At 40.8% G+C, this 20,176-nt stretch overlaps 1 protein-coding gene across 2 annotated transcripts in view; it reads right to left on the bottom strand.

The window, feature by feature from the left end:
• Nucleotides 1–20,176, bottom strand: part of LOC138193533 (plexin-A1-like) — a 261,016-nt gene that overhangs the window by 99,167 nt on the left and 141,673 nt on the right. For both annotated transcript variants that reach the window (XM_069141669.1, XM_069141668.1), the window contains exons 8-9: nucleotides 18,702–18,801; nucleotides 8,949–9,063 (exon numbers count right to left, since the gene is read on the bottom strand). In XM_069141669.1, the coding sequence (XP_068997770.1) occupies nucleotides 8,949–9,063; nucleotides 18,702–18,801 (215 nt within the window). The remainder of the gene's footprint in view (nucleotides 1–8,948; nucleotides 9,064–18,701; nucleotides 18,802–20,176) is intronic.

Genomic DNA, 20,176 nt, shown 5'->3' on the forward strand with positions numbered 1-20,176 from the left:
AACATTCGTCCAACTTGTAGGCAACAATTAAGCTGCAGAAAAGACACTGAGTCTACTGGGAAAAGGCATCTACTCGACTGACTGTACGAAGCTCTTCATCACATGTCTCCATTAGAATAGCAGTGCCCTACACGCTATCTCTGATGACCAAGTATGATTGTGTGTCTATCTGGATGCTATCAGGTCCGTGTGGTCAAAGAGGAGGATGTAGACGATAAGCATCAGCGAGTGGATCAATAGGAGCCTCTAAAAATACACAATCTGTTTGTGAGTGTGTGTGCGGGTGTGTTTTTGAGGGTGACACAGTGGGTACATGACAGGTAACAAGATGCTATTCAGGATGGGCTCAATAAGTACGGCCCCACGTTCCCTTTTTTTTCAGCCTGCAGGATCAAAATTTGATGAACTTTGTTTCATCTTGTCAGTGGAAAATGACAAAGTGCTTCTTGTCATGTGGGAACCCACCAAAAAGAGATTTACAATCCATTTTAGACCATGACCCAGAGGATAAGAAGAGATTTCTGTGACCCACCTAAGAATCAGCCAACCTTTCAAGGTTAATATAAAAACTACTGATACATGTACAAACTTTCCTGTCATGAGTAGGAGTTTGTTTCCTCTAGTAGTCCTGGGACAAGAGAATGAGTTTCTGGCTCTCAAAGGTCCTTGGTTGGAAAAGTTCAAGCAACACACAACACAGCAAACTTCACAACAAAAGCTACTTCAGTATCTACTATGCAAATTCACTGGGGCCAGAAAACTTTTGAAAGCAATAGCTCCTCTTTGCGAGACCCGTTTCATCTTTTATTCTAGATTCGTGACTTATCCCTCTGCGCTTCATTTCAACAAGAAAACTTTTCATCTATTTTGCTCAAATGATCCGAGTTCCTCAGTCGTAATCTCAGGCGGAAGCAGGGCAGGCACCCCATCGCACCAGACTAGGAGCTCCTCTGTTCAATAAAAGACACTTTGAACTGCGTTGGAAGCCTTTTGGAGTGTCCACCCACTCCTCGCAGCCCTTCACAATGGGGGATATGGAGCGAGACGGGTGAAGCAGTGGAAATGAAGACAAAGACGTCATGCTGAACCAAAATGCTGATCCTTAAATAAATGTATGAACACAAGTGGCACCTTGGCTTCATTACAGCTTAATCAGAGAAGAATGTCCTAATTGTACTTACTTTTGAAAACTCGAGCAAAGTTGATTGTATTGCCCTCATTATCTTTAATCAAAGCAACGTATTACCTTCTCTTCCAATCTCAAGAGGAACCTGCTGTCACAGGCTCAAAGGGAATTGACACTATTACACAGCCTTGTCAACAACAAAGGCGATCTAGCAACAATGAAGATTGTGACATGCAGCGATGGGATGTGTTCTACTAGGATCTTGTGGGACTGATGAAAAGATTGCTTGTACCTTCTACCTAATCAACTTGAAGGAAGCGTCATTTAACAAATTGGCCTAAAATCGGTGAATATGTCACAGAGATTATGCCTTGAACTGACTGAACTGCAGCAGCATCCTTAGGTGTGCTTCTCTTTTCAAGACCAAGAATGTGTTCGGAGGTTTTTCAGTGACTGATATGTTAGCTTCTTTCTAAGACTCCACAACATTGTCAAATAGCCTTTGAGCTATGTTCGGCCCCATGTAATGGATGTGTTCAAAGGTGAAACTGATAGATCTGGCTAAGTGTCAGAACATACCACATTACACCAAAATATCTGTGGTGTCTCAGGCTGGGTATCATTAAAAAGACCTTTCATACCCACACCGGTACGTCGACTTTAATACCAGTTCCTGAACAATACTTTTTTGAATACCAATTTTATAAAGTCCATTTTAAGGAAAAGAAGATTTCATTATACATTAAGATGCCACTATTTACTGTTGTTTTCATGTAGTTTTGAAGGGCAGAGTGCGACCCATATTGTTTCCGGTAGCTACAATTAACACATGTCCCCTTAAGGCCTCGTATGCATCACTAGATGCTACAATTTATTAATGTTCCCTGAACATCTCAGCTATCTTTAGATGCTAGCTTGCCGGCTGCACACAGAGGAGCCACCAGTCACCACAGTGACTGCTACTCAGACAGGTATGTGACTAATATTTGTTTGAGTGAAATAAAGTGTCCTAGTTTACCTAATTTAAGACCAAGTAATTTTGACTATGTATGTGCTGTAGCTCAATGATGTTTATGAGCTATTCAAGATATTAGATATATTCAAGTGGACATTGCCTGGTTATCAAAATCTGATACTGAATGACAAGCCATTTTCTGATAGTAGATAGCATTGAAGCAATGCAGTTAGTTTCAGGGTGCCCCCAGGAAAAAACAACATATATAGAATTGCAATGAATGCATTTCAGTTTAAGGATATATATATATATATATGTGTATAAAAAAGGTCTATTTTTGAAGATGGCTAAATCTCCTCTGTTTTCACAGAACAATGGACTGAAGCGAACGGATACCCTTGTTTAATTGCTCTCCTTCTCCTCCTCAGTGCAGTATTCAACAGTTTGATGGCCATTAAATTTACCCACTGAGACAGTGAGCACCATCAAAAACTCTTTCAGAACCAATTTCCCACATGTGATTACTCGTGTGCCTTCAGAGCAACAGCAGAGTGAGGTTCATTAAGCCTTTGGCATGAGGGAGAAGTAAGGTCAGACTAGAAAAACAACACAGCGAAGCAGCGTTTGGACTGAAAAATACATGAGTGTCACAAGTGTTCACAGACTGCTCTCACTAAATATTTGAATGAATTCATCAGCTCCAGTTTATTGCACAAAAATACTAAATTTGCCCTGTAGATGTCACAATGTGAAAAGCCACGAAGAGAAGCTACAAATGAGGCGACGAGCAATGACTGAAACGTAGCTAAGAACTGTCTGTGACTTAATCATCATTCATATTTGACAACTGAATATTTCCTGTTTTGTTCTTCAGACAAACGTATGTTCTGTCATTCTAAGATAAATCTATGAAAAAAATGAATGATTTTCAGCAGTCAGGCTTCCAGGAATGATGCAAGTAGGGCAGATAGCATTCGCTAAATGACATGGAATTATTGAGATGATGCTGAAGAGACACAAGGCACATGTGGTGTCACGACCCTCAAGTATCCTTTCATCACCTGAATGGTTAAACATCCATCAGATCATCCTCCCACTCTTACGTATTTCTTCTCCTTTCATCAACTTGCTCTGTCCTTCCTCTCCTTTGTGAATGCTGGTCCTTCAAACACATTCTTAATTCTTCATACTTAACCAGCTCAACTCCTTCTTCTGTCATTTTTATTTCCCTTCTCTACAATTTTTTTCTTTGCCTTCCTCTTCATTTGTTTGTCTTGTTCCTCCCCAATTTGTTCTCCTTCTTTTAAAAATCCAACTCAAAATAACAGGTTCAACCAAGATTTTTTTACCGATCGGTGTCGCTTTTCGACAATTGTGCGGTCCACTCTGGCATCTATGCCAGCATAATAAAGCAATTAAGAACAACATTCTGACACAAACCTTTGAATTAATCTTGAAGAAAATCTCATCCAGACCTCCGATCTTCAGCTGGAGACAGAAAACAGTCAAGCCATGTTCTCGTTATGTCTCCATTTACATTCTGTTTATTAAAGGTCCAAAATGTGTTTCATCTACAGTCTTGAGGTCATTTGGAAGATATTTTTATGGTTTTAAGTACCAAAAACCATCTCAAATCTCAACTCTTAAGCTTCTCCCTGTAGCTCTACAAAGAACAGGCTATTTTGTGTCTGTGTCTTAGAGGCTCACTGAGCTCAATGACCCTCTCTTCTGATTGGTTGAGGCTTTTCTGAGTGACACACGTCCAGGCCAACCACAGGTTTACTTCGGACTTCGAGCTTGCAAGCTCAATAACAGAATAACCGCTTGGGTTTTCTTCCACGTAAAAGGTTGGAGAGTGGGCCGTGCTGGGACTCGACATATGATATGAGCATGAGTTTGTGACAAACTTACCAAAGTCCTAACAGCACAACTGCTGACTATGTGTATCTGTGTGTATTTCTGCAGAGACTGAGCATGTTGACACTTTCATAGTGTTTACACAGAACCTAGACCTGCTTTATAATCAAAAAAGCAAAATAAATCTGATTTAATTAAATATGGGATGTTTAAACTTTAGCTTTAGGGACAGAGTGTTAAGCATATTTGATTTATATGAATTTAATCAACCAAGAATAGTTGCATGTGGAACTGAAGGGGTCAGAAGAGAAAGCCACTTTTTTTTAAAGAGAAACCTGCATAAGGGAAAGTATTTCCAGTTTTATAAAAAAAAATATATATATTATTTCTTACTTTTTATGTGAAGTGTGGTCGTATATAAATGTGGCCCTCAGTTGAATCTGCAAGCTTGCTTCTTCTCCAACAACTAGGCCACTGCCACACTCCTCCACTAATGTTTTATTGTGGATGCTCCACCTTTCGCTTCTCATCTCATCTGTCTCTCTCCATTAAACACGGCGACGATCAGAGAAGCATCTGGAGATGCATCTTTAAGCTTTAATACACTTTGAATAATTAACACACGTGTACGTGCACACACACACACACACACACACACACACACACACACACACACACACACACACACACACACATAGTTGAGTCTATCAGTGGCAGGCAGCTCCCCTAGCCAGAGAAACCCAGAGGGAGAAGGAAGGCTTGCTCTGTGCCAGTGCCAGCATCAGAGCCTCCGAGCAGGGCGACTCAGAGCTGTGTACCAGCAACCCGCAATAATGGAAAGACAGCTGTAACTCTGACAACCTTAGCTGAGAGACAAAAAAAAGAGAGTGTGTGACTCCAGCTAATTGACTTGTTGAGGGAACGAGGGAGCGGGTGAACAAGAGGAAAGAGCTCGATGGACTGGAGATCAAAGAGGGAAACTAGCTCGGAGATGGCTACTGAGATGGATGGCTTTCTTCATGTAGTGATACTGTGGGAATACGTGCATAGAATAGCTGGCTTATGGCTGTATCTGTGCCCGTGTATGCATGCCTTTGTTTGTGCTTCCTGCAGCAGCATGGTGACTTGACAGAAACATATGACCATCTGACAAACTTGCTCATCATGGTGATGCATCCTCTAATTAGCAGCACGAAGGCTAACGCTGATCTACGTATCCATATTCACCTTCTGTACATCTGGAGCCCAAAACAGCCGGCTAATGATTATCAATGAGGCAAGGCTACAAAGCCACTGGCTCACTCCCCTACGCAGCAGCAATGCATCATGGACCTACTGTATGCCGCTAAGTGTAAGGAGGTCAGGCTTCCAGGATGAGGAGTACGGAGAGGGAAGAAGGAAGGAGGAGGACCGAGGAGATAAGGGATGGAAGGGAAAAGGGAGGAAAAGGGAGAGGACTGAAAAGGGGAAGAAAAGATAAGAAATGAAAGTGATTTGTGATGCAGGAAAAATAAAGAAAGAAAGAAAGAAAGAAAGAAAGAAAGAAAGAAAGAAAGAAAGAAAGAAAGAAAGAAAGAAAGAAAGAAAGAAAGAAAGAAAGAAAGAAAGAAAGATCACAGTGAGAACAGTCAGAGCTGGTGAGTTGCAGTTTCACACACTGAAAAGGTCAGTGGCCTCAATGGTTAACTAAATTGTTTCAGAGCAGCTGATGCAAAACAAGCTCTTGCTCATAATGAGTACTTCTTTTGGCAGATTCAGATGACTTCACTCAGGCAGCATCTTAATGAATACATCAGGCCTAAATAAATATCCATTAGAAGCAGCACATTTCTCAAACATGAATAACAGAAAAAACAGATGGTCTAAAGTCAACATTTCAATAGCCTTTGACGCGGGATTAACAACTTGAAACGGCCTGCGTCTAAAAGTGAGACTTTAGCTTCTGGATGGAAAATACCACGGCATTAAAAAAAAAAGGCTAAAACTTTGGCGGTGTGTTCCTTCAGGTAGCTATGACATGATTGTGGTCCATGAAGACCGGCGTTAAGATACATGGCTTATCAGACTCCAGAAACCCTGAGGGGTAGGTTTTACAACTCTGGGAAGTTATCCCAGAGTTCTTTTATCCATTTGACTTCCACCATGGTTGGAGAGCTCATATAAAATGATAGTATGACACTCACATGACTGTGTTACCTTCACTGTATATAAAAATCTTAACATAGGAAGTGCCTTAAAGTGCAGTACCACTGATGGGCACTGGAGGCTGGCTTCAAAGAACACTCCCATTCATTGTTTGGAGGTCTGCCTGGTTTGGCTGACATGTTTGGGTGGGCGGGCGTCGTGTCTGCAGGTTCTCAGTCAGAAGTGACCATATTTGGAAGGACCCTAGCTCCACCCTTGCTTATCCAAATATGGTCACTTCTGGCTCCAAAAAAAACAAGAAGGTGACGATCAAAATGCCTCAAGGCTTTAGAACAGTAGTTGACAGACTAATCGATTATGTCATGTTAGTTGGCCACTTGTTGTAGACTGATTAGAAGCTGGAACAACAAAGGCTTCATCACTATGTTGAAAATCATTTCTTGGGTTTGACATTTTTCTAGTATATCTTACTAGTTTGTTTCTACATTGATGTATCCAGCAATATCCAGCAGCATGAAGGCAATATCAGGCTAAGGATGAAACTGTTGTTTAATGAAGCCTTTTACACTACCATACAAAAAAGAAATAAGGCACTTCCTGTCAAAGCTCCCATCAGGGGATGTTATCTGGCAGCTATTTTCTGTCTCTACTGTCAATCATGTTCTGCATTAATTCATTTGTGGGACATGAAATATCCTGAGTGAAAAGCAACCACATGCAAAATGAATGAACGGCTTAATTAACAAGCAGGCGAAATGCCATCAATAAATGAATAACCAGGCGAGCTTGTAGAGACGACAAAGAAATACAAACAAACCTGTTTTTCTATTCCTTTTTCTGTTGCTTTTTATTATTGTCTTATTTTTCCTATTTCCTCGAATCTAAATGATGTGATTTGAACCAACCCCCGGGCCCAGCGTCGGCCCAGTCGGCTCTGCAGGCCCAATGCTGGGATCCATTGGAGCAGAGCAAATTTGTTTGTCTCTGCGTTTGTTTGTACTGGTGTTTGTTTCTCTCATTGTTTGTGTTTATATGCATTTCCGTTGATGGCCTTCTCAAGTGTTTCTCTGACTCTGGCAATTTTCTGCCTGGTCGCCCCTAATGTGGCTCTCTGTTTATCTGCTGTCACAACGCAGTTGATTTATATATATTTACAAATCCAGGAAGTGACAGCAGCGAGTTATACTTACTTTAAGAGGGTGAACATTATACATTAGCGGCTATCTGCTTACACACACACACAGGAAAAGGTTAATTTTTGGATGATTTACCGAGGCCGCAGATTCACAGATGCTATGAATTTGATCAGATATGAAGTGAAGTCAGCCTCAAGAAATATGACAAATGCCTGTGGGAAGATAACCAGTGTAGTGTGAATTCAATCACTTTGGCAACTGACTGCTAATGACACAGGGGGAAACTTTTTCAGGCAGCGGTGACGGGCGATATTGCTTTCAGCTGGCGCTACGAACTGGCAAATTGGGACAAAATCAAGGCTGGAAGAGATAAATGTGTGACGACAAAAACGGCTGCTGCTGGCCCAAGTGAACATTTGCATCGCTTCAAAATGTACCTATTTAATGACAGGGGGAGCGCGTCAGGATACATGAAAGCACATGCATCCATCACAAAAGCCCCGAGCTGTCGCTTCACTGTCTGCCGTGTTAGTAACAACAATCCATGTAAGGATGTGTATGTGTGTCTATCAAAATTCAACAAACCTCTGCTGACATTCAAAGTGACTTGGTAACCATGGTAACGGCTGCACCAAAAAGACAGAGTACATCAGAAGAGGGTGGGGGGGGGGGAAATAAAATAATACAAGATGAATGAGTGTGGCTCTCAAAACAAGATGTGGCTGGATGTCAGGACGGTGTGTTTACAGGAGGGCGTAACATGTGAGGACAGGGTGGAGACACACACACACACACACACACACACACACACACACACACATACATACAAAATCACAAACACACACACCCACACACACACACATCTCACTCCCTTGGCATATTTTATACACATGTCTTAAGATACAGACAATGTTAAGCACATAAAACAAAACGGAGACACTAACACATACAACGTACTTGGATATGCAACACAAACAGACAAACAGACACACAAAATTCCTGAAACATACCAACATATAAACATGTGTATTCAAGCACACACGTCATGCCCACCCACACAGAGCACACCAAGTTGCATGTTTCATTTTTTTTTTAAAAGAGTGATAAAAGAAGAATAGGAGGAAAAATTTGATTAAATTGTAGGCACGTACAATTTGAAACTCTTCCTGAAAGTAAAAAGTAAAGTCAGAGTGAAGGTGGTTGAGAGTTAAGTGCAACTTTCTGAGGACACGCGCGGTTTTTTTCTTCTGCTTGTCAGTGTGAATGTCTGCATTTGTGTGAGAGCCAGTGAGCAATAGAGAGTTTGACGGAGACAGAGGGACTGAGAAAGCAAGTCGGCTCGTTGCCATTTACATACTCATTCACCCCGACTTGTTTATAAGTGAATAAATCAAGCGCTGCTAAGGTTACAACAGCTGCTGCTGGGCCACTCCACAGCAGCACTCATTCATACACGCACACTCGAATGGCGTACAGGTCCCAGCTGCACCCTTGGCATCACTGTGCCACCATACATACTCATGTGTAAGCGTACACGGGCATCGATATTCATATGTTGCTTTGCACGTCCGTGTTTGTTAATCACTCTGTGTGTGGGAGCGTTTGTGAAAGTATGTTTAACTACATGTGCTCAGTGTTTGTGTCCGTGTATGCCTTTGTGTGTGTTGTGTGTGTGTGTGTGTTGTGTGTGTGTGTGTGTGTGTGCGTGCATGCGAGCTCCAACCCTCACCTCTGAAGTGTTGACTCGTCCCTCCTGGAAGGAGCAGTCGCTGGCATCCTGTGTGCACATGTGGCGATATTTGCACCAGTGACAGGGGAAGTTTCCGTTAACACAGGACAGACACCTGGAGCGAGAGAGAAGAAAGAGGGTGGGGGAGTCCAATTGTCAATATAACAGTTTCATCTTAAAGAGCATCTCAACTTGTGTCGAATTGCAAACATTTTCTCTTGATAGTCTGAGTCTCCAATTCCTTTCTTTTTTGTTTGGTCAGCCAACAGTGAGTATCACGACTCAAATTCAACTTTTCTCCTTTCAAATCTTAAATGAATAAAAAACAAAAATTGTCATGACATATAAACATTTTGAAATGAATTCCATTTCTCCAAGACTATATATTATACATCTTAGTCCCCATGAATTAATATGTGAAAAAAATATTTATATTTTTAAACACTCTAGTTTAAAAAAAAAAAACACAGTTTAGAAATACTTGGACTAATTTTTGTTCCACTCCACCTAAATACAGAGCAGCCAGACATGATGTCACAGTTTGGTCAAGATGGTAAAGGCACCAAAAATAGTAAAGTCCTTACAAAAGTATTATATTATATATATTATTATAGTGAGGAACCCAAGAATTCAACATTCCCCACGAGTGACAACTGGAAGGGGGAACCTGATTAGGTGGGAGAAGCATATTCAGAGGGATGTGACAGAACACAGTCTTTCAAATATGAGTCTGACACAATGTCCAAGAGACAGGAACTATGCAAGAATAGGGAGTACCCATGGACAGTGGCAAGTAACTGATTTGCGGAGCGAGAAAAACGTGTGCAAAACTGGTGCAAGGTCAGTGTCCATGCTAAGAACACTTTAAGGTTTGTTTTGTAACTTTATAATGTGGGCGATATACAGTACGTATCAGGATAACTCTGGAATACCAGCAATACTTGTTATACTTGTCCATAACAGTCACTAATGCATATGATTAGTAATGACTTTCATTGCTAAAGCAAAATGTTATATCCACACTATGTTTACAATAATCCACTGCAGCAAGGAGTGAGACAGAGAAAACAGAAGTGAGCACGTTTCTTCACCACAGATGCTGCAGTCGTCTGCCTCCTCACTTGCCTGCAACATACTCAGGCACGATAATTTGCATGTTTCCTCTCCCTGAAAACTGGAGGCATGGTGTGCTGAAGGCAGGCAGGGTGCATACATTTTGTAATTTAATTACAATTTTAATTCACCATAATGGAACATTTTAATATGCTCACTAAAATGTGTAAAACAAAAACTAGTACCTGTCATGTTACATTATCTGATGCAATGTTGAAAAACACATTTATTTTCTATTAATAACATTTTTTTGTATATTTTGCCTTGAAAACAACAACACCATCTAAGTTTAACTTAATTTCCATGAAACCAAATTTAATTTAAATGTTCTCTTACTTATAGGTGAAGTTTGTTCACAACTTTAAAAAAGAGACAACGTATATTTCCTAAATGCTACATATAGCAGCATCAGACAACATCTATTGGGCATTTATTATCCTGTAATGTGAACCATATGTAATGAAAAAAAATATGTGTAGCAACATCAAGGAAACAAACAAAGACCTCATCAATAACTTCTAACTTGCTCAGTATAATTAGCCCACAACACTGATGGAAACTCAGCTACTATGACCTGAATTATTTATAGATAAGGTACGAGGGAGAACAGTTACCAAGTGAATAAAGGAAGAGTTGAAACACAGAAAAGAAAAAAAAAAAAAAAAAAAAAGACACACTGACAGGCCGAGTGCATCAACGCAGTCGCACAACATCAAATGTTTATGGTCAAATCTCCATAAATCATGTTGGAATGACAAGTGTACCCGCAGACTCGTGCATTCAGACTTTATTCCAGCTGTCAGCGAGGCCAAGGCGGATGCTGAAAACAGCCAAGAGAGAGCAGGAAAGAATCCTTGGCGATCCACTCCTCCCTTCTTATTCTCCATGCTTGGCGGCTTACAGTGAACTAAGCTGGCAGACCAAGATAAGCCTGTTTTTATATAACATTTGGCTTTTTTTTTTTTTTTTTTTTTTTTTTTTTATTCCTTCAGAGTTGGAGAAGCGAAATGAACATATACACGTTCGAACATGGATTACCAGACAAAAACAAGGTTATCATGGCGACTAGAAAGAAGAAAAGGAAGGCTAGTTTAGCTTTTTTTTAAGATAAACTAACAATTATTCAATAGTTGATAACAAAATATTTTTTTTGTTCAAAGTCTTGCTTTCATCGAGTGTTTTCAAATCAGTGTTATATTAAATGACACTGTGCTTTCTGGAACAAACAGAAAGTCTCCACTTCATAATCTTTATCGGCATATCCCTCTAATTTTAATAAAGGGAGGTAAAACACTTAAATTCAAGCTGCAAACTTGACAAAAACAAGCTCAATGTTAAAAACAGTAATTAAAGATTGACAGAAGTAGATCGGTTCCGTCAGTATAAAAACTTTAATTTTCTTTTTCTATTACAACAAGTCCTGACTTTGGAGTCCTTAAGCCACTTCAGCACTGAACGTCACTTAACTGGTTTAAGAAAAGCACGCTCTAATTACACGTTCTGTCAGTCCTGTCTCCCGTACGCTGTCACTGTACTCAATCAGACCTCCTCCAACACCCACAGTCACTGCTCTCTAACTCACATGCACACAAGGAACTGACTGGGAACCTGTGGGGTCCTTTTTATTTACCCATCAACCACCTGTCACTACATTCCTATACTAAAATGTGAGATGAGCTTCTTGAAAGCAGCGTTCTCAAGCCTGTTTTAGCTAGCTGTTTTAGTTTTGTAGAAAATTTAATTAACACCACGTCCAGCAGAAGCAGTTAAATGCTTTTAGGAAGGAAGCTTTGAGAAATCACCGGTATGCTACATGTAGGTCCCCAGCACTAAAGACTAAAGAGTCTGATAATTCCCTTAATAATTGGTGGAGCCAAAACAGAGCTAATAGAAAAGCTAATATTGGAATACAAATCCAGGTTAATGTTGCGTCATTCCTGCTGGGTGTGTAATCACAACCCGGTAGGATACCAAAGTGTTCATTACACCCACCAGTCCACTACAGGATACTGTGACAGTGTCTCACCTCTGTGTAAGGTGCCTTAGGTTTTGTCACCAAACTACAAGGTTAAGTTTAGGAGAAAAAAAAAACTACTTGGTGAGGGTTAGTGTTAAATCCTTATTGACCTCCTTTGACCCTGGTCATACGTGTGTGTACTTTTCACGCCAAGGTGAGGCAAAGCGTTGCACGGACACGGTCTCTTCTACAGTGTTATGTATTACATATTTTGGTGTGCCATAACAAGGCATAAAAGCATTAAAAAAAATTGTAGGGCAACATGAGGGCAGCGTATCTCTTTTACTACCATGCAGAGGGCAAACCCTGACTCAGTTTTAAATCTGAATGTATCCCTCTTTTATGTGAAAGTTATCAATGCATATCATAGTCAAATCTAGCCATGTGAATCAGAATACAATGCCATTGATATAAAGTTTGACATCTATTTGATTTAACAATATACACATGTCGCTATCCTATCAGTGACAGATACAGCACAGTGATTCAGTCTATAGCCAGTGCACAGAAGCTCTCCTGCTCCAATCAGGTAGGTCTTTCCTTGGAAAAGAAAAGAGAAGAGAAGAAAAGAGAAGAACAAATATTGTCCAATGGCATGGGAATAACAGTCTAGAGAAAGAGGGACACTTTTCAGCAGTAAAGTCAAAGGGAAATAAATTACAATACCACATTCACTATTATGACTGACAAGTGATTCCTGACAAGTCTAGTGCAGAAACACCACAGTAATGAGCCACCACGGGGGTTTAAAACCGGGGCCTCCAAACTGAAGGACAATTGCTCAGTTCACAATGCCACCGTGCTGCCGGAAAGACTGACTTTAAATTGGATTTCAGTCTAATCCTTGCTCCGTCTTTGTCCGTCTGTCCTTGGTTTATTCAGATTTTCAAGGGTTAACTCTGAAATTGCCCACGCTGGAGTGACAAGAGGGATGGCTGAGGCTTCATATAGCCAGAGATAAGCTAGTGAGACTGAACTGCAGCATGAGGTTTATAATCAATGCCAGTGGATTTCCATTGGGAGCAGGGTGGACTGAGGTTATGCTAACAGTCTCATGTTTGTTAGTAGAGCTGGTGAGCCAGTTCCTCCTCACTATTAACCCTGGGGTTTATCGATTTCTCATTGCGGGGACGTGTACATGCATTTGCAGGAGTGTGTGCGCACGCTCAGGACTACAATAACACACACTCGGAGGACTGAGACAAACTTATACACACAAGCTGTCACCCGTGTTGACATCGAAGCATTCCTCTGGGTCACCTGGGCAGTGGAGACTTGTCCTACAGTAGAGCTGTCAATGCCTGGACAACTGGCTTGGGTAAGTGGCTGCGCTGCTGCAATGTAGTCAATAAAATCCCCTGCTATTTAACAAGGCCTAGCAACAGAGCCGGGTCAAATGCCTTTTCATCTTCTCTGAGCTTTTGTTCTAGCGAGGCTGAATCGATGGAACAAAGCTGTTGATATGCGAGCAATGGCGCCGCACAAGCGTATATGAAAGCGGCGAACGATCACATGCTCATTTAATTCTGGTCAATGTGGATAAAATCACAGATAAAGCCACTATGCTTTCCTAATTGGGAGGCTAGGCTTTTATCTAATGCACCCCAAAACAAGTGAGCATGTGCTGACCCAAATGAAATAGGCCAGTGACCCATTTTAAGGCTCAAAGCTTAGAGCTTTAATGGCCTAATCAGTACTTGAAGCAGCTATAGGCATGTTGTGGTTCCGATTAAAACCTCTGATTTGTTTGACATCCAACCTTCCCGATATCTGCCAGTCTGCCAAATGTATAGTGCTTAGATCACAGATAAGACTGGCTGTGCTTTGTGATCTATAAATAGGCTTCTCTGTGTTTTATCCAATAAAGCTCCAAAGTGAGCAGCAATAAAATGATGCATACATCATTAAGTTATACAGCACAGGCGCCAAATGAGAAAGTTTAGATCCTCAAAGGGGACGGAGGCTCATTTGAAGATATTATTGCATCTTGTCACAACAGCAGTGTCCAAAAGCCTGCGAGACTCAACCCTGGGTTTAATTAAAGCAGGTCACATTCAGTGAAAACTGGACCAACAACGACTGTCTGAAAAACTCACATTAACAAACGGTGATGTATTGATAGAAAAGGGTGACTCCAAACTGTTTACCACAAGATGAGTCCAAAAGTTGCCAGTGGATCAACAATGGGGTGACAGGCAACGGTCTGCCTGGAAATGAGAGCCCTTTCTAGGGGCTGAGGTCTGGGCCAGTTCCCCTCCCTCGATTGCCTCTTTTCACTGCATAGAATCCATCCCTTTCATATTGTAATGGTCATGGTGGCCTGAGGCTGGGGCGCTAACCTTTTTGCTGTGGGACGCATTATTCCTGACACAATTGGCACAATCTCTGTCTCGTTGGCTAACACTGCTTTATAGCTCTCTTTTCCTCTTCACGCCTCCTTCTCAGTTGTCTTTTCTATCGCCAGCTCTCAGGGAACGTGAGTTTTCTCTTCCATGTTCCTCCCTCCCCCTCCAGCGCTCTCCCTCTCCCGTTTGTTTCTCTTCCTCTCTTTAAATATGCATTATTCCTCCTCCCGCATGCTCAATTAAACTATTCCAAACCTCTTTTTTAATGCAAATTTCTAATATTGTAAGAGCGTATGTAAATAGCTCACAGCGTAATTTGCTTTGCCAAGCCTGTGCCTTCTGTCTCTGTGTGATCCTTCTGACTGTGCGTGCACCTGTTTGTGCGTTTGCATGAGTGTGTGTGCGGCTGGTGCTGCATCCACCTTCGAGAGTTTATGGGAAGTTTCACGCGAGCTCGTCTGAGCGCTCGCCTGCCGGCTGCTCTGCTTGTGCATCTGTGTTGGTACTGTACGTCTGTGAGTCTGCCGTTGTGAGTGCTGCGCAATGCTTTCACCCGCCCACCACGCCCACCACGATAACTCCATTGTCAGCCGCTGAACGGCGCGACTCTTGCGCCCGGCTTCCTGCGGTTATAGGGTCAAAGATTTAGAGGTGAGGGGTGAGTGGTGTGTAATATGTGGGTTTATGTTACAGCTGCTGCTGTAATAACTGCACTGTAGTTTTACAGTCATGTGGAGTCGTGAGGGGGGCCAGCAAAGCCAACATCAAAAGGCCTAAACAGCAGCGTGCCTGTTTATGCAGCAAGGAGAGGAGGACGAGGTGGGTTAGTTAATCAGGGGTACATAGCATTAACACCCACCCACACACACGAGTAAACCCATGTCCTGCATGCCAACAACTGTGCATAAATAGACACTAAAGTGCTCATTTTGCTGTTACTTTGACACATCCTGCATGCTCTTTAACTCACAAAGAGCAAACAGAAAACTCCAAACACAGTGACACAGGCATTCACCAAAATGAGTCAAAGCCATTGAACTAGGCCTGGAGGCCCTAAGAAGTGGCCCAGGTGAGCTGTCTCTCCAAGCCCACTCCATTATGGCCACCTCCACACAGGCACCCCGGCTAGAGCTAATTAACGGCCTATTACTATGCAGATATATGCGGGGCCAAGAGCAGAGCACAAGCAATAAATGGGCTTGATGAACGAGAGAGTGGCAAGAAAAGAGTTGGGGGAGGGATGGAGAGGGTGAAGAGGGGCTGGGGCCAGGGGACAGAAAGACGGGGAAAATGAGGAAGGTGGAAAGACAAGAAAGGAAAAGGGGCCATGGGGCTGCAGGGAGTGAGGAGAGGACAGTGGCGAGACAAGTGCACTTAACACTCTTTATGAGTAGCCGCTTTTAATGTCGGTGATTCAGAAAATAAAATGGGGCTGTAAAACTGGTAGTTTGCGTTTTAAATAGAGAAACCAACGTCTAAATTAAACTCCTTAGCCATGCGTGTGTGTTTCCAAAAGTTCCCGTTGTGCACAAACGGATTACAGCACCGTAACGCAGATAGAGAAGGGGGAAGCAATAACCTTCATGAGTATGTATTCTATGTATTCAGGTCTTGATCAACATCAGCACCTGTGTTACACACTGTTGTGCCCAGCAGAGAGACAAAATTGTGGGTCAAATTTTGAAGAAACAAACAAGTGGTGGAAAGCCAAATGCAGTAGAGTAGTGAGCTGTAGGGGTGGTGAGGAGCTACGTTTGTTTTGATGCTGGTGAACAACTTTGTGAGAAAGCACATTGCCATGTTGGAGAACCCACTTTACATTGCGTCACAGTGTAGGTTGTTTGCACTGAATGTTTTCCCTCAGACGCTTCAGAACATCAGAGTTGAACTCCCTGGTTGTGCTCCTGACCCAATGCACCTTCTTCGGTCTTGGACAGTGACTTTCTGCCCCTCTAGAAATGAAAATTTCACTCAAAACACCTCGTCTGGCTCGTTGCGCCTTTACTGTAGACTTTCTGAAGCATTCATTGCCAAGTTTGATGCAAAATTTAATGAAAATTGTAATGGTGAAATCGCTCCATTCATGTCTCTGAACGTTTTGATCACCTCTGTGTTCTTTAAAATCAATTACTGGTCTATTGTCTTTACAGTTAGATCCAATGAATACACAATCATCCAATCAACAGGTGTATATAGAGTAAACAAGTTTTGTGCACATCTTTAGTAGTGAAAACAACCTTTAAGATACCCTTATTCTTATTTGAAGATATTTAAATTAGGTAAAGATTAGCAGACAAAGTAATGCTCGTATCAATCTATGCTTGGCAAGAGAAACAGGAATCCACTTTGAGTGTCCTGCATTTTCATTTCAGGTGTATCGACACAAAGTCCAAATACATGAATGTGAGATGTGAATCTGTGCCAGGTGGAAGAAACTTGAGTTAGAGAGAGAGAGCGAGAGAACGAGAGAGAGAGAGAGAGAGAGAGAGAGAGAGAGAGTGTGAAACTCCGGGCAGTGAATCCCACTCAGCGACTTCAGGGGAGCAGCCAAGAGTCATTTAGCGAATGACATTTTATTTATTTTCATTTAACCTTTATTTAACAAGGCAGGACAATTAGGAACACATTCTTCATTCATGTATCAGGCTGATCTCACTGCTGCTCTCTCTAATCTCCCCCACCTTTCTTAGTGCAAGTTCAAGTGAAGATCTACTTCACTGGTATGAAAAAAGCACTATTATAACTAAATAATTTAAGAATTATAAAGGTCAGTGTTTTTGCTTTGTGTGCAATTTTCCAATTCTTACATTGTATATGTGGTGTACACTGAATTAAACAAGGTTCAATCAAACACAACCATGTTGTTGAGATCCTGTCGAGGTAACTTCAACCAGTCATTCTGGTCTACTAAGAAATATTTAGTAGTTTTTCATAAATGTAACAAACTGCTACATAGAGTAGCTGGAAAATTGTCAAACCTATTAGCACACATGATCTGCTGAGGAGTGACTTTTGTTACTGTGATAATTCCACAGGTTTTGATAAATGACTGACAACTAGTATTTATATTGTGAGCAGCTTTGCATTTAAGGATATGATGTCAGCCGCAGCATCTGGCAGGCTTGGCTACTAAGAATAGCGCACATAACTGAACTTTAGTCAAACTGACAGAACACACTGGTTCACAGCCACAAAATATAACATTTCAGAGCTCTTTAATTTATTTGCCACGTGGCTCTCGTAGTTTAAAAAAAACTGCATTCCTACAAATAACAATATAATATTTTCACGGCAGGCATTTTCACTTAGTAGGAAAAGAACAGGTGTAATACAAATGTCTGCAGTCAATTTGGGACAGGTCCTGTTTTGTGCATGTTGGTTCCATAAACTATATGAAAGTGGTCTGAAAAGTGAAGCCAATGTGCAAGTGTCTACAAGTGCAATCCGACCAAGGGGCGCCAAACTAAAGACTTCAAAACAGCAGTTAACAGAACCAATGAGTGACTTCACTTGGCTGCCTCTCGGTTGGTTCACTGTTTTGGCTTACTGGGACATTCACTGGAACTGAGCCATCATTAATACACTTGTGCATTACTCACTACGACTAGTCAAAATGTCTGAAAAAGGTCTGTTATTCAGCTCGACACAAGTTTAGTACTAATATTTCATCAATGTATATACTTTTGTAGCTTGAGTACCATTCATAACAATTAAAATTCCTCTCGTCAACATATTAGAATAATAATTCCTATATGAAGACTGTATATTAGTCGCTGTCTATCCTTTCCAGCTCTTTTTTAAATACCAGACTTTAGAAACAAAATATGTAAAACCTGCGTTCAAACCAATGCTGAAAGTCAATCTGTATTACTATTCTTCAATTTGGGATAATTAATTTCCAAGGAACACGTCTGACGTGTTTTAGCCTCCCAAGCTTGGCTGCTCTTCGAGGTCTTGCATGGTTAGGAATCGATTTATTATTTCACTCACCGGTGGCCCCCTCATTGCTTGGGATTTAATTAACTAATTGATTTGTAAAAAGCTTGAATACATTGAATAATGAATTAGCAAAGGTCGCATGCTGTTTTCTCCATTCCTCATTATATGAGTTATTAGCAGGCCAATATTTTAGCATAGTTGCTTTTGGTAAATAACCCCAGTGACCCTGTTCATTGATCATTTATTTTTTTCCCCAGTGTGCATCTTGTCGTTGCATATCAAAAATATTTTGGTATCACTCCTCCCCCCTTCCTCCTTAGCAGTAAATGCTCAACTTACGATTGGTGGACACTGCAGTTGTAAAAGACAAAGTCCACGCTGGCAAACTTCTTCCCCGTCTCCTTCGACTTCAGATACAACTTTATTACACGTTGGTCACCTACAAGGGAACACAAAAGACACACATTGTATATTATTACTGCTGTTTTCTACAGTGGTCTTGTATTTCCGTAGTCCTTTTATCCCTTAGAGTTATAATGCAGAAAGTGTATCATGACCCCATGATCATGCCCTATCCCAAGCAATGTATTCTGAAATGTTAGCAGTCTCATTTTAAGTGTTACTTGTCATTTCCGGTATAGCTGGCATTTTGGAGCCATAGTGTTTCTGCTAGAAAGTAAGCACAGCCTCAAGCACAATCAATACCATTTGTGAGAGAAGTTCCTCAGTAGAGGAAACAATTCAGCTGTACATGCAGTACATTAACAGGTTTTCATCAGTAAATCTAAAAATCTGTTAATTATAAGTTTGATAATAGCAAAGAAATGGGTGCAATTGAAGAGAAGAATGTGTCATGTTCCACACAGCTGAACGAAGCAAACAATTTATACTAGCAAGAAACCCACAATGAAATTGAGTCGTCTTCCTTCGAAAAAAAAACTTGTTTGTGATTTGTTTGAAATGTCAGTAAAGAAAGTGCAACTTTCACACACTGTGTGACTATATAAAATGTCAAGTTATAGCAAACCAATTTAGAGATTGAGATTTAAGAAGTGTTCAATGTTACCGAAGTTATCATAAAGAAGAATACATTCCTGTCATGTGTTTTCACTGCCCTTGCACCTTCTTTCAGATACTACCTGCCTCAAGTTAGCAAGCCCTGCTCACAGCCTCTTAGCTATAGCAACAACATTCACAAAATAATCATAAATTATAGATAAAGAGGTTTACTTCCTCTATACTATCTTAATTAGCAGTAGCATCCAGCTGGTTTATTTACAGTAATCTACAGTAATTTACAATAATTTTAGCACCATTGCTGCTCTGGTGTACATTAACTGACTGGCAATGTTTTTCAGCAGCAGTTGTTGTGTTTGTTAATTTCAGAAGGGCAGGCTTGTGATTGGTGAAAAAGACAGGGACGCAGTGACTATTGATATAACCTTAAAGTCGAAAAGTGACACTATGAAATTAAATGGCATGACATTATAGCATCATAGTGAAAAAGGGAATTGTGAAATAAAAATGTCTATGATGACACTAAAATCATTTATACCTAATGCTATTGTTTTTAATTTCAAAACGTGTTGCCTCATTTTTATAGTTTACAAAAATAATTAGTATAACTATTTCATAATGTATTTTTTCATCAATTTAATTAAGGTTATTAATACTTTTTTTTACATTTTTATTATTAATTAAAATGCTTTGTGATTTTCTTTTTTTGGGGGGGGAGCCCCAAGAACAAAAGCAGAACATCTGGGAAGTCTAAACTAATTACATCATTTTATGAATGTGTTATTTCTTTGTTTTTG

Source organism: Embiotoca jacksoni, unplaced genomic scaffold, assembly GCF_022577435.1.
Source record: "Embiotoca jacksoni isolate LCO1_2020_lvr unplaced genomic scaffold, fEmbJac1.0.p SCAF_9, whole genome shotgun sequence".
NCBI classification, from domain to species: domain Eukaryota; kingdom Metazoa; phylum Chordata; class Actinopteri; family Embiotocidae; genus Embiotoca; species Embiotoca jacksoni.